This window comes from Rhinoraja longicauda, chromosome 13, assembly GCF_053455715.1.
Source record: "Rhinoraja longicauda isolate Sanriku21f chromosome 13, sRhiLon1.1, whole genome shotgun sequence".
Taxonomy (NCBI): Eukaryota; Metazoa; Chordata; class Chondrichthyes; order Rajiformes; family Arhynchobatidae; genus Rhinoraja; species Rhinoraja longicauda.
In genome coordinates, this window is record NC_135965.1 from 44,610,414 (window position 1) to 44,623,294 (window position 12,881).

The following is a 12,881-nucleotide window of genomic DNA, read 5'->3' on the forward strand; positions in this document are numbered from 1 at the left end:
AGAGCTAAATCTAACTCTCCCTTGAAAACATCCTGTGAATTGGCCTTCACTGCCTTCTGTGGCAGAGAATTCCACAGATTCACAACTCTCTGGGTGAAGAAGTTTTTCCTCATCTCAGTCCTAAATGGCCTACCCCGTATTCTTAAACTGTGACCCCCTGGTTCTGGACTCCCCCAACATGGGAACATTTTTCCTGCATCTAGCCTGTCCAATCCTTTAAGAAATGTATATGTTTCTATAAGATCCCTTCTCGTCCTTCTAAATTCCAGTGAATACAATCCCAGTCAATCCATTCTTTCATCATATGTCAGTCCCGCCATCCCAAGAATTAACCTGGTGAACCTACGCTGTACTCCCTCAATAGCAATAATGTCCTTCCTCAAATTAGGAGCCCAAAACTGCACACAATACTCCAGGTGCGGTCTCACAAGAGCCTTGTAGAACTGCAGTAGGACCTCCTTGCTCCTAAACTCAAATCCTCTTGCAATGGATCTAGTGTGTGCAGGATAGTGTTAATGTGCAGGGATGGCAGGTCGGCGCGGGCTCGGTGGGCTGAAGGGCCTGTCTCCACACTGTATTTCTAAACTAAACTATTGTCCATTTATAATAGTTGGAATAAACCTGTTCTACCAATTTAAAACATTATTTAAGCTGAGCAATAGCTTTTGACTCTGTGTCAAGGATGAAAAATAACTAGTAATGAGAGAATTCCGTATGGATTGTTCAATGGGCAGTTAGAATAAAAGGCCGGTAATAAGAAACAGCAGGGTTTTGGTTCTCGACAAACCACACCAACCTTGAATCGAAAGCGATTTGCTGTCTGCATTTCCGCAGTCAACAGCAATGTTTCAATATCCTTTCCATAAAGAGAGGGAGAGGGCAATCGATGCAGCTTAGTCTCAAACCCTGTTACGAAATAAGATCCTGGTTAAATGCACTCAACAATAAAATCATTCATTTCTTGTAATAAAGGGCGGCGCGGTGGCACAGCGGTAGAATTGCTGTCTTACAGCACCAGGGACCCGGGTTTAATCCTGACTACGGGTGCTGTCTTTGCGGAGTTTGCACGTTCTCCGCTTGGGTTTTCTCCCCGAGTGTTCTGGTTTTCTCCGACACTCCAACAGGGCCGTCTTAACGCATGGGCCTGATGGGCACTTGCCCGGGGGCCCACGAGCATAGGGGCCCCATGCTGATCTGTGTATGTTAAGTGACTTGCAATAAATAAATACTACTTTAAAAATGTAGGTTCAATAAGTGCTTTTTTCGCAACATTTTCGGTCCCTAAGTGCTTCTCACAGCAATCTGTAAGTGCTTTTCGCAACAATGTAGCACCCTAAGTCCATCGCTAAGTGCTTTTCGGTAAGTGCTTTTCGCCGGCACGACAGGGGGGGGGCTGGTAGGGAAAGGGGGGTGGGGGAGAGTAACGGTAGGGGCCCCAGTACACTGCTTTGTCTGGGGGCCCATAATGCTGTAAAAACGGCCCTGCACTCCAAAGGTTTGTGGGTTAATTGGTTTTGGTAAAAATTACGAATGTTAGGTATGTCGGATAAATAGTGTTAGTGTGTGGGGGATCGCTGGTCGGCGCGGACACAGTGGGCCGAAGGGCCTGTTTCCGCGCCGTATCTCTGAACTAAACTAAACTAAAGGCAGACAAACAAATCATTTCAGCCACAGTACAGACCTGCTGGAGTTTCAGTTTGACTTTCCTGTAATCGGTATCCAATATTTGAGGCAGTGTAGCACCAGGGGCCATCTCCACTCGTCACTGGCTTCCAGCAACAGCCTCGAGCTACACAGCCTTCCTATGGAAAAGCAAAAATGGAAGAAAGTTAGCCAGAATTTACCAAAAAAGATTGTCGTATTGTCAATGATAGACACAAAATGCTGGAGTAACTCAGCAGGCCAGGCACCATCTCTGGAGCAAAGGAATGGGTGAAGTTTCGGGTCGAGACCCTTCTTCAGACTGAGTTAGGGGAAAGGGAAACTAGAGATGTAGAAGGTGATATGGAGAGATATTGAACAAATGAATGAAAGATGTGCAAAAAAGTAACGATGATAAAAGGAAACGAGCCATTGTGAGGTGTCGGCGAAGTGAGAACGAGTTACAGCAAATATGAGGTGCTGTTCCTCCAATTTGCATTTGGCCTCACTTAGACAATGAGGGAGGCCCAGGACAGAAAGGTCAGTGTGGGAATGGGAAGGGGAATTCAAATGTTTGGCAACCAGGAGACCCTCACTATTGCATCTGCAGGACAATAATCAAATGGCAAGCAGGAACAAGCAGAACAGACGACTAAAAGGCCAAATGACTGCCCATGTCATCCCTCTCTGGGCTGGAGAGAAAAATAGCATCTCACAGGCTGGCTCACCGTTCCAAATACCATGCACTGAAATACATTTACAGTTACAGTTTAATTTCTCATATGTAACGCGGTACAGTGAAAAGCTTTTGTTGCACGCTGACCAGTCAGCGGAAAGGCAATACATGACGTTTCGGGTCGAGACCCTTCTTCAGACTGAAGGGTCTTGATCTGAAACGTCACCCATTCCTTCCCTCCAGAGATGCTGCCTGCCCCGCTGAGTTACTCCAGCTTTTTGTGTCTATCTTCAGTTTAAACCAGCATCTGCAGTTCCTTCTTGCACATGATTACAATCGATCCATTTACGGGAACAACGCTTAGTGCAAGGTAAAGACAGCAAAGTCCAATCAAGGATAGTCCGAAGGTCATCAAAGAGGTAGACAGTAGTTCGACACTGCTCTTCGGATGTGGTAGGATGATTCAGTTGCCTGATAACAGCTGGGAAGAAACAGCAGGGAAGAACAATACCCTGCAAAAACATCACTGCCTTGCACTAAACACAGCACAGAAAGTAATCATTATTGATAATGCATTGATGAATGTTAATCCAGCCAAGTAAACTCACTGGCACAAAAACAAAATCTTTTAAAACAGTAAATACCTCTTCTGGTTACTTGAGATCAATTAAAAAGCTTAAGTATTGTTTTTTTGTTTACTTCCCAATTTTCTCACAATCAGCTTTTTTATTTTTTTATTACCCAAAATTATATTCTAAGCTATATATTTAGGTTTGGACATTGGGACATTTGGCACGGTGGTGCAGCGATATAGTTGCCGTCTTACAGCGCAGAGAACCAGGTTCAATCCCGACTACGGGTGCTGTCGGTATGGAGTTAGCACGTTCCCCCCGTGAACTGCGTGGGTTTTCTCCAGGTGCTACGGTTTTCTCCCACATTCCGAAAACGTGCAGGTTTGTAGGTTATTTTTTAAAAAACGTTCTTTTAGGAAGGAGACGAGGAGAATTTTTTTTAATCAGAGGGTGGTGAATCTGAGGAATTCTTTGCCACAGAAGGCTGTGGAGGCCAAGTCAGTTGATATGTTTAAGGCAGAGATAGACAGATTCTTGATTAGTACAAATGTCAGAGGTAATGGGGAGAAGGCAGGAGAATGGGGTTAGGAGGGAGAGATAGATCAGCCATGATTGAATGGCTCAGTAGACTTGATGGGCAGAATGGCCTAATTCTACTCCTATTGCTTATTACCTTAATTGGCTTCTGTAAATTGCCCCTAATATGTAGCATAGAACTAGTGCATGGGTGAACGTTGGATGATACAGAGCAAAAACAGGCCCTTCACCCCCACCGAGTCCACGCTGACCAGCGATCACCTGCAGCAACATATCAAGTGGCCGGTCTCCCAATAGAAACTAGAACCCTTTGGTTCCCTACCTCTGTTGAACCTGATACCAATTTAAACAGATTTAATCTGCCAACACATGGTCCCTATCCCTACATGCCTGGCCCTTCATGTTCCTGAACATTGATCACCCGTTCACACTGGTTCTAGGTTATCCGAGTTTCCCATCCACTCCCTGCCCATTACGGGAAGTGTACAGAGGCCAATTAATCCACAGACCCGCATGTCCTTGGGATGCGAGAGGAAACTTAGAAGATTATAAAAGGACTGGACAAGCTAGATGCAGGAAAAATGTTCCCAATGTTGGGGGAGTCCAGAACCAGGAGCCACAGTCTAAGAATAAAGGGTAGGCCATTTAAAACTTTTTCACCCAGAGAGTTGTGAATTTGTGGAATTCTCTGCCACAGAAGGCAGTGAAGGCCAATTCACTGGATGAATTTAAAAGAGAGTTAGATAGAGCTCTAGGGGCTAGTGGAATCAAGGGACATGGGTAGAAGGCAGGCACGGGTTACTGATTGTGGATGATCAGCCATGATCAATAACCAAAAGTCTGTAGTCTCTTTTTGCTCTGGTTTATTTCACTCACATGTTTAAACCGTAATGTTATATTCTTAATCTTTTAATTGTTTTATGCTTTATTCTTAATTGTTTACTGTATGTTCGGGTTGTTACTTGCGAGCGGAGCACCAAGGCACATTCCTTGTATGTGTACATACTTGGCCAATAAAGTTATTCATTCATTCATTCATCACAATGAATGGCAGTGCCGGCTCAAAAGGCCAAACGGCCTCCTCCTGCACCTGAGGAAAGACGTTCTTGCCTTAGAGGGAGTACAGAGAAGGTTCACCAGATTGATCCCTGGGATGGCGGGACTTTCATATGAGGAAAGACTGGATAGACTGGGCTTGTACTCGCTGGAATTTAGAAGACTGAGGGGGGATCTTATAGAAACATATAAAATTCTTAAGGGGTTGGAGAGGCTAGATGCGGGAAGATTGTTCCCGATGTTGGGGGAGTCCAGAACCAGGGGTCACAGCTTAAGGATAAGGGGGAAGTCTTTTAGGACCTAGATGAGAAAACATTTCTTCACACAGAGAGTGGTGAGTCTGTGGAATTCTCTGCCACAGAAGGTAGTTGAGGCCAGTTCATTGGCTATATTTAAGAGGGAGTTAGATGTGGCCCTTTTTGCTAAAGGGATCAGGGGGTATGGAGAGAAGGCAGGTACGGGATACTGAGTTGGATGATCAGCCATGATCATATTGAATGGCGGTGCAGGCTCGAAGGGCCGAATGGCCTACTCCTGCACCTATTTTCTATGTTTCTATGTTTCTATGTTTTCTATGTTTCTATGAAACCGGAGGACCTAGAGGGAAGTCACACAGTCACAGGAGGAACCTACAAACTCCACACATACAGCACCAGAACTCAGGGTCTCTGAAGCAGCATCTCTACCTGCTGCGCCACCGTGCCGCCCCCAGCTGAGTGTTTGCCCAGTATTTTCAGCATTTTGGGGGGGTTTATATTGTGATTTAAGAATCCATCCAGCTCACTGACGTCCTTAGAAGATATTCATCATCCTTGCCCAATCTGGCCACCAAACCCACCCTTAACTGGATAGACACAAAAAAACTGGAGTAACTCAGCGGGTCAGACAGCATCTCTGGAGAAAAGGAATATGTGACGCTTCGGGTCGTTTTCTCCGGAGATGCTGTCAGACCCGCTGAGTTACTCCGGCTTTTTGTGTCCATCTTTGGTTGAAACCAGCATCTGTAGACCCTTCCTACACACCACTCTTAAACTGCCTTCTCAATCCAAGGGCAAAGAGGAATGAACAAGGAACAACACTGGATGGATTTAAGAGAGAGTTAGATAGAGCTCTAGGGGCTAGTGGAATCAAGGGATATGGGGAGAAGGCAGGCACGGGTTATTGATTGTGGATGATCAGCCACGATCACAATGAATGACGGTGCTGGCTCGAAGGGCCAAATGGCCTCCTCCTGCACCTATTTTCTATGTGTTGTCTTTCGAACAAACAATCCCGACCACCACAGATAGAGAACAAAAATTGCTGCCTTTATTAACATTGGCTACAATGCATGTCATAATGCTCGTGACGATTATTTAGATAGACAGTCAAACACTTATCAATTATTGATGCAATAACCAGTTTATATCATCTTCAACAACAAATTTGCCATGTCCATCTGAGATTTCTGCAAAGATAATTTTGCAGATTGCCGTCCATAATAATCACCATATTTGATTCCATCTCCCCATGCCTGAATTGATTGTTCAAGTTAGGTCATTCAGTCCTGATTCAGCGTCAGTGCTTTACTGAACAGAAAACATCCTTTGCACTCGACACAGAAAACGTCATGCCTCACTTGTTTAATTTCTTAATGGATGGGTCTACAAAATGAATGGGATAATGAGTACATAGCCACTTCGAAAAGTGGTCCTGCAAATTGAATTTGTGCTCTCCAACCATTAAACTGCCTTGTTAAATGTGTGAGGTAGTTTAATGGCAGAAGTGATACTGAAGAAGTAATGCTGACATTCAGCACAAGGCACAGTTGTTCTCAGCTATGTGTTGATGGTTTCATTGACAGCTCACAGCACAGGGCTTTTCGGGCAAGTACATAGATCATAGAACAGTATGTGTGTGTGTGTGTGTGCTTGTGTGTGTGTTTGTGTGTGTGTGTGTGTGTGTGTGTGTGTGTGTGTGTGTGTGTGTGTGTGTGTGTGTGTGTGTGTGTGTGTGTGTGTGTGTGTGTGTGTGTGTGTGTGTGTGTGTGTGTGTGATATATATATATCAACAGTACACGTTTTCACACGAACACGAACACACACAAACGAACACACACAAACGAACACACACACAAATGAACACACACACACACGGACACACACCCACGGACACACACGCCACACACACACCACACACACACACACACCCCACACACACACACCCCACCCACACCCCACACACACACCCACACACACACACCCCACACACACACCCCCACACACACACCCCACACACACACCCCACACACACCCCACACACACACCCTCCACACACATACACACACACACACAACACACACTACACCACACCCCACACACCCCACACACACACACACCCCACACACACACAAACGAACACACACACACGAACACACACCACACACAAAGCACACACACACCACACACACACACCACACACTCTTGGAGTACCTCAGTATGTCAGGCAACATCTAGCAATTGGTATCAGGCAAGTGTATGGTCCTCCCTAATCGTTTGACAGTGGCCCTGACCTCCCATCTACCTCATTATTGACCGTTGAACTATCTTTAAATCAGACTTCAATGTTACATCTTGCACCAAAAGGATCCTCCACCAGTAGACTGGACGGTGGTGCCACCTGTAATGGGCGAGTGGCACAGCGGGCATTCCTGTGTAATGTGCCCAACTAGGTCCCATTGGTGCTTCAAGCCTGCAGTCAATGAAGTATTGATCTAATACTGAGAAGGTGGCACGTTGGTGGTGCAGCGGTAGAGTTGCTGCCTCACAGCGCCAGAGACCAAGGTTCGATCCCGACTACGGTTGCTGTCTGTACGGAGTTTGTACTTTCTCCCTGTGAGCGTGTGGGTTTTCTCCTGGAGTTCCAGTTTCCGCCCACACTCCAAAAGACGTGCAGGTTTGTAGGTCAATTGGTTTCTGTAAATTACCCCTCGTGCATATGATTGAACTAGTGCAAGGGTGATCGCTGATCGGCGTGGACTCGGTGGGCCGAAGGGCCTGTTTCCACCCTGTATCTCTAAAAACTAAAACTAATATGGACAGCATGGATCTAAACATGTTAGGAGTATTAGGGGAGGAGCTACTGTAGTCACACCAGAAGAGCACACTTAACAGTATATAGATCAGAACACAGCACAGGAACATGTTCCACAGCCTAGAATGTCCATGCAGAACCTGATGCCAAAATAAACAAATATCATCTGCCTGCACATGATCCATATCCCTCCATTCCTGCATATCCATTTGCGCCTCTAAAAGCCTCTTAAACGGCCTCTTAAAGCCTCTTAAAAGCCTCTTCCTCCACCACCCCTTTTTGCTTTATCTCCCACCCCAACTTGTGTTGTGCTTCTCTCTGGGCTAGAGAACAGGTCCTTCACTGGTGGTGGTGGGACTATAGGGATGGTGTGTATTGGGTGACTCTTGGCAGGATCCCTGGTCTAGACACGAGCCTCAATACTCAATGCAACCTAATCAGTCTGAAAAAAGGCCCAGACCCCAAAACATAACCTATTCATGTTCTCCAGAGATGCCGCCTGACCCGCTGAGTTTACCTTTAGTTTAGTTTAGAGAGACAGCGCCAAAACAGGTCCTTCGGCCCAACAAGTCCGTGCCGATCAGCGATCCCCACACACTAACACTATCCTACACACTGGGGACAATTTATAATTATACCAAGCCAATCAACCTACAAACCTGTATGTCTTTGGAGTGTGGGAGGAAACCGGAGATTATGGAGAAAACCCACGCAAGATATAGGGAGAACGTGCAAACTCCATACAGACAAGCACCCATAGTCAGAATCGAACCCGAGTCTCTGGAGCTGGGAGGCAGCAACTCTACTGCTGTGCCACCCAGCAATGTGTCTCCTTTTGTGTAAACCAGCATCTGCAGTTCCTTGGTTCTAGTCTTTTTTTAAATTGACCTGCCGTCTGCTTTCTAGTCCAGTTTATTTCATCTCACGTGCATCTCTTATCTGTGTGTGACATTCCCTTAGGAAACTCTTATCATATTTAAATCAAATCAGCTCGGCTGCAAAGATAAAGAAGTGAAAGTCATCGGGACCTTATCGAAAGGTACAAAGTGCAGAAGCAAATCATTAATCAGCCTACAAAATAATTACAGCGCTTCCAGATAACATGGACTTCTTTCTCTATGATCGCACTTTCCACTGATAAAACAATTAGAGTCAGAACCAGACAGCACAGAAACTGCCCTCTAGTCCAACTCGACCAAGATGCCCTATCTACACTAGTCCCACTTGCCCATATCCCAAGAAGCCTTCCTTACCCATGTACCTGCTCAAAGGTCTTTTAAAGGTTGTTACAGTACCAGCCCGAGCCTCGAATAGAAACATCACCTAGTTTAGCTTAGTTTAAACACAGTGCAGAAACCGGCCCACCGTGTCCACACCGACCAGCGGCCCCCGCACGCTTACCCTATCCTGCACACGCAAGGGACAATTTACAATTATACCAAGCCAATTAACCGACAAACCTGTACGTCTTTGGAGTGTGGGAGGAAACCGGAGATCCTGGAGAAAACCCACGCAGGTCATGGGGAGAACGTACAAACTCCGTGCAGACAAGCACCCGTAGTCGGGATCGAACCCGGGTCTATGGCACTGTAAAGCTGCAAATCTACCGCTGCGCCACCGCGCCGCCCTATCCAGTACCTGGCCCACTGAGTAACTCCAGCACTTTGTGACTATTTTTTGTAAACCACCACCTGCAGTTCCTCGTTTCTACATTTGTACTTCTACGGTTGCAGTCAGTACTTTAGATGGCAGCATCGTGATTTTGTTTATCTAGAATAACTGGACATTTATTGTATATTTCTTCATAGTATTTGTTTACTGTGTTTAGTGTTCCTGTTAAGCTGCAGCAAGGAAGAATTTAATCGTTGCGAACCCAGTGAATATGAACGGGTTAGGAGGGAGAGATAGATCAGCCATGATTGAATGGCGGAGTAGACTTGATGGGCCGAGTGGCCTAATTCTGCTCCTATCACTTATGACCTTATGATAAATAAACCCAGTCTCTCGACTTTTCACAAGTGAATGGTTCAATACAGTTCAACCAAAGCTGAAGTGCATCATTGAACAAATCAATTTTCTGGAAGTAAGTGATACCATTAGAGACGGTTCAATTCAAAGGTTGCCAGGGTTAGAAAACTTTAGTTTTGAAACACTAACGAGACTGGGATCATATTCCTCGTGGTGGGGGAGACCAGAGGAGATTTAATTAGAGTGTAAAAATATTTGAGACAGAGTGAAAAGGACATTTTTATTTAAAAACACCAAAGGTCAATAAGTGACTGCAATGACTCTCAGTCTGAAGAAGGGTCTCGACCCGAAACGTCACCCATTCCTTTTCTCCAGAGATGCTGCCTGTCCCGCTGAGTTGCTATTCATTTTATGTCTATCTATGTAAACCAGCAATTCCTTCCTATGCAGGTCAACGTTAATTGGAAGTAGGATTGGAGAGGAGTTGGTAATTATTATCCCAAACAAAATATTATAAGATCATAAGGCATCGGAGCAGAACTCCAGATTCAGGGACAGTTTCTTCCCAGCTGTTATCAGGCAACTGAATCATCCCACCACAACCAGAGAGTAGTCCTGAACTACTATCGACCTCATTGGTGACCTTCAGACTATCTTTGATTGGACTTTGCAGGCTTTATCTTGCACTAAATGTTATTCCCTTATCATGTATCAGTACACTGTGAATGGCTTGATTGTAATCATGTACTGTCTTCCTGCTGACTAGTTAGCACGCAACAAACTAATTTTAGCTTCGTTTAGTTTTCCTTTAGAGATCTAGCACGGACACAGGTCTCTCAGCCCACCAGGTCCGCGCCGACCAGTGATCCCCGCACACTAACCCTGCCCTGCGCACATTAGTGATAATTTGCAATTTTACAAAAGCCAATTAACCTGCAAACTTGTACGTCTTTGGAGTGTGGGAGGAAACCGGAGCACTCGGAGAAATCCACGCAGGTCACAGGGAGAACGTACAAACTCCGTACAAATAGTACCCGTGGTCAGGATCGAACCGGGGTTTCTGGCGTTGTAAGGCAGCAACTCTACAGCTGCGCCACCGTGTTATAACATAATTGCAATTGCTTCCTCAGTGCATAGTATTTTTCTATACGTTTAACCGATTCAATGAAAACTGACATTGAGAATCATACATGTACACTAAACTTCATCAACAAGCATTTCTCATTTCTAGATTACTTGGTTTACTAATGTGGGAAGCTATTTTAGCAAAGGAGGAAAGCAATAGATTTTGTCAAAAGTGCAATGAGCAATAAATTCATATAAATGTTTTTAAAGAAAATCAGATCCATTTTGGGGCCCTTTTCTAACTTCATGAGGTATCACTTCATCGTGAGAAGCTTGGCATTTCGCTAAGTGCTGCCATTACTTACAGAGCTCTGTCAACCCACAAAAAGCCCTGTCATTTCTCACTGTGCTCAGGAATTTCCCAGCAACCACTGTCAATCTGCAACACCAATGCAGTCATCAATGTAACAGAGATAGAGTTCGGGGAAAGGGCCAGTGCACGCCTGGAACAGAGATTGTTCAACGTACCCTACAAAGAGGCAGGCATAGCTGGGGCCCATGTGGGTGCCCATAGCTATGCCTTGGACTTGGTGTCTGAATGGTGTCAGATTAGGAAAAGTTGATGTGCAGCGAGACCTGGGTGTGCTTGTACATCAGTCACTGAAAGTAAGCATGCAGGTACAGCAGGCAGTGAAGAAAGCTAATGGCATGTTGGCCTTCATTGCAAGAGGATGTGAGTTTAGGAGCAAGGAGGTCCTACTGCAGTTGTACAGGGCCCTGGTGAGACTGCACCTGGACTATTGTGAGCAATTTTGGTCTCCTAATTTGAGGAAGGACATTATTAATATTGAGGGAGTGCTGTGTAGGTTCACCAGGTTAATTCCCAGGATGGCGGGACTGTCATATGACGAAAGAATGGGTCGACTGGTTTAAATACTGATGATAAGTTAAATTTCAATGTGTTTTTCCTGCATTGATCACATTGAAATTCAACTTATCATCAGTATTTAATCCACCATCAATCTTAATCAATCCCATCATCCACTACAGATTGGCACAAAGTTGGAGTAACTGAGCTGGACAGGCAGCATCACTGGAGAAAAGGAATAGGTGACATTTCGGGTCGAGATCCTTCTGCAGTCATGAAAATAACTAGTAAGTTTCGAAAAGACTCATTCTTCGGTGATATCATCAGGTGTACAGTTAATTATAAACAAGAACCAAGAGAAATGTTCTTTCCAGATCAAGATTAAAAGCAAAAGATCAGAGAAGTTAGCGGCAAATGAAAATGAGATTTAAATATCTCACTTGTACCCTTTCGTTCAAAGCTGTACACATTACCTTTTGAATGATATTCCTTTCATGTACACCAAAGAAAGAAGACATTAACCTCAAACATGCCTCCCTGATACATTTGTTTCCAGCACCCTGTGAGTCATCCCACAAATTGTTTCTGGGGAGATTCATCAAGGTCCAACAGTAAATGTTGAGACTTGTGCTTTTGAAAGTGGTATGTTACCAAGAAGGCGTCCCGACCCCTATCCATATCCACCAGAGATGCTGCCTGACCCACCAAGTCACTCCTGCCCAAAAATAGACACAAAATGCTGGTGTAACTCAGCGGAACAGGCAGCGTCTCTGGATAAAAAGAATGGGGTGACATTTCAGGGGTCGAGCGAGACTCTTCTTCAGACCGAGAGTCCGGGGAGAAGGAGGCACAGAGATATGCAAAGCAGAGAAAGCAAGGGCTTCTTGAAGTTAGAGAGGTCAATATTCATACCGCTGGGCTGCAAATTACTCCTGCCTATTGTGCTTTGCTCACGTTACTGCAACGTGTCTTGCTCAAAATAGCCTGACGTCTTTATGCACACAAGTTCACAGAAAGTTTTAAAAGATATTTTCTAAACCTACCTGTGATGCCCCCTCAGTTGGGAAGCAGTCAATTCGATCATTATCGTGAATGATAAATGGACAGTGAGGCTGGGTTTCATCTGCGAAAATACAGAGTTTCAGCAACATTAAAGGCACCTGATCCAATGATAGCGAATATCTTACACAAAGACATTCCCATATTACATTTTCAATGGAAGTAACTGATAACAATTGAAACGTTGGTAAACAAATCCTTCAAAATTTAACTCTTAATTTAATTTCTTCATGTCACAAGAAATTTGGCTTTTCAAATATGACTAAAGATCTAGATGTTGGTGGAACAAAGGCAGGCAGGTGGGACTAATGAAGATGGGACAAGTTTAGTTTAGTTTAGAGATACAGCATGGAAACAGGCCCTTCGG

The 12,881-nt window shown here is 44.8% G+C and overlaps 1 protein-coding gene across 1 annotated transcript in view; it reads right to left on the reverse strand.

Annotated features, from left to right (window-relative positions):
- The window catches only part of si (sucrase-isomaltase), a 265,194-nt gene that overhangs the window by 153,772 nt on the left and 98,541 nt on the right, over positions 1 to 12,881 (reverse strand). The window contains exons 5-7 of the mRNA XM_078410873.1: positions 12,499 to 12,578; positions 1,682 to 1,802; positions 797 to 906 (exon numbers count right to left, since the gene is read on the reverse strand). Of these exons, the coding sequence (XP_078266999.1) occupies positions 797 to 906; positions 1,682 to 1,802; positions 12,499 to 12,578 (311 nt within the window). The remainder of the gene's footprint in view (positions 1 to 796; positions 907 to 1,681; positions 1,803 to 12,498; positions 12,579 to 12,881) is intronic.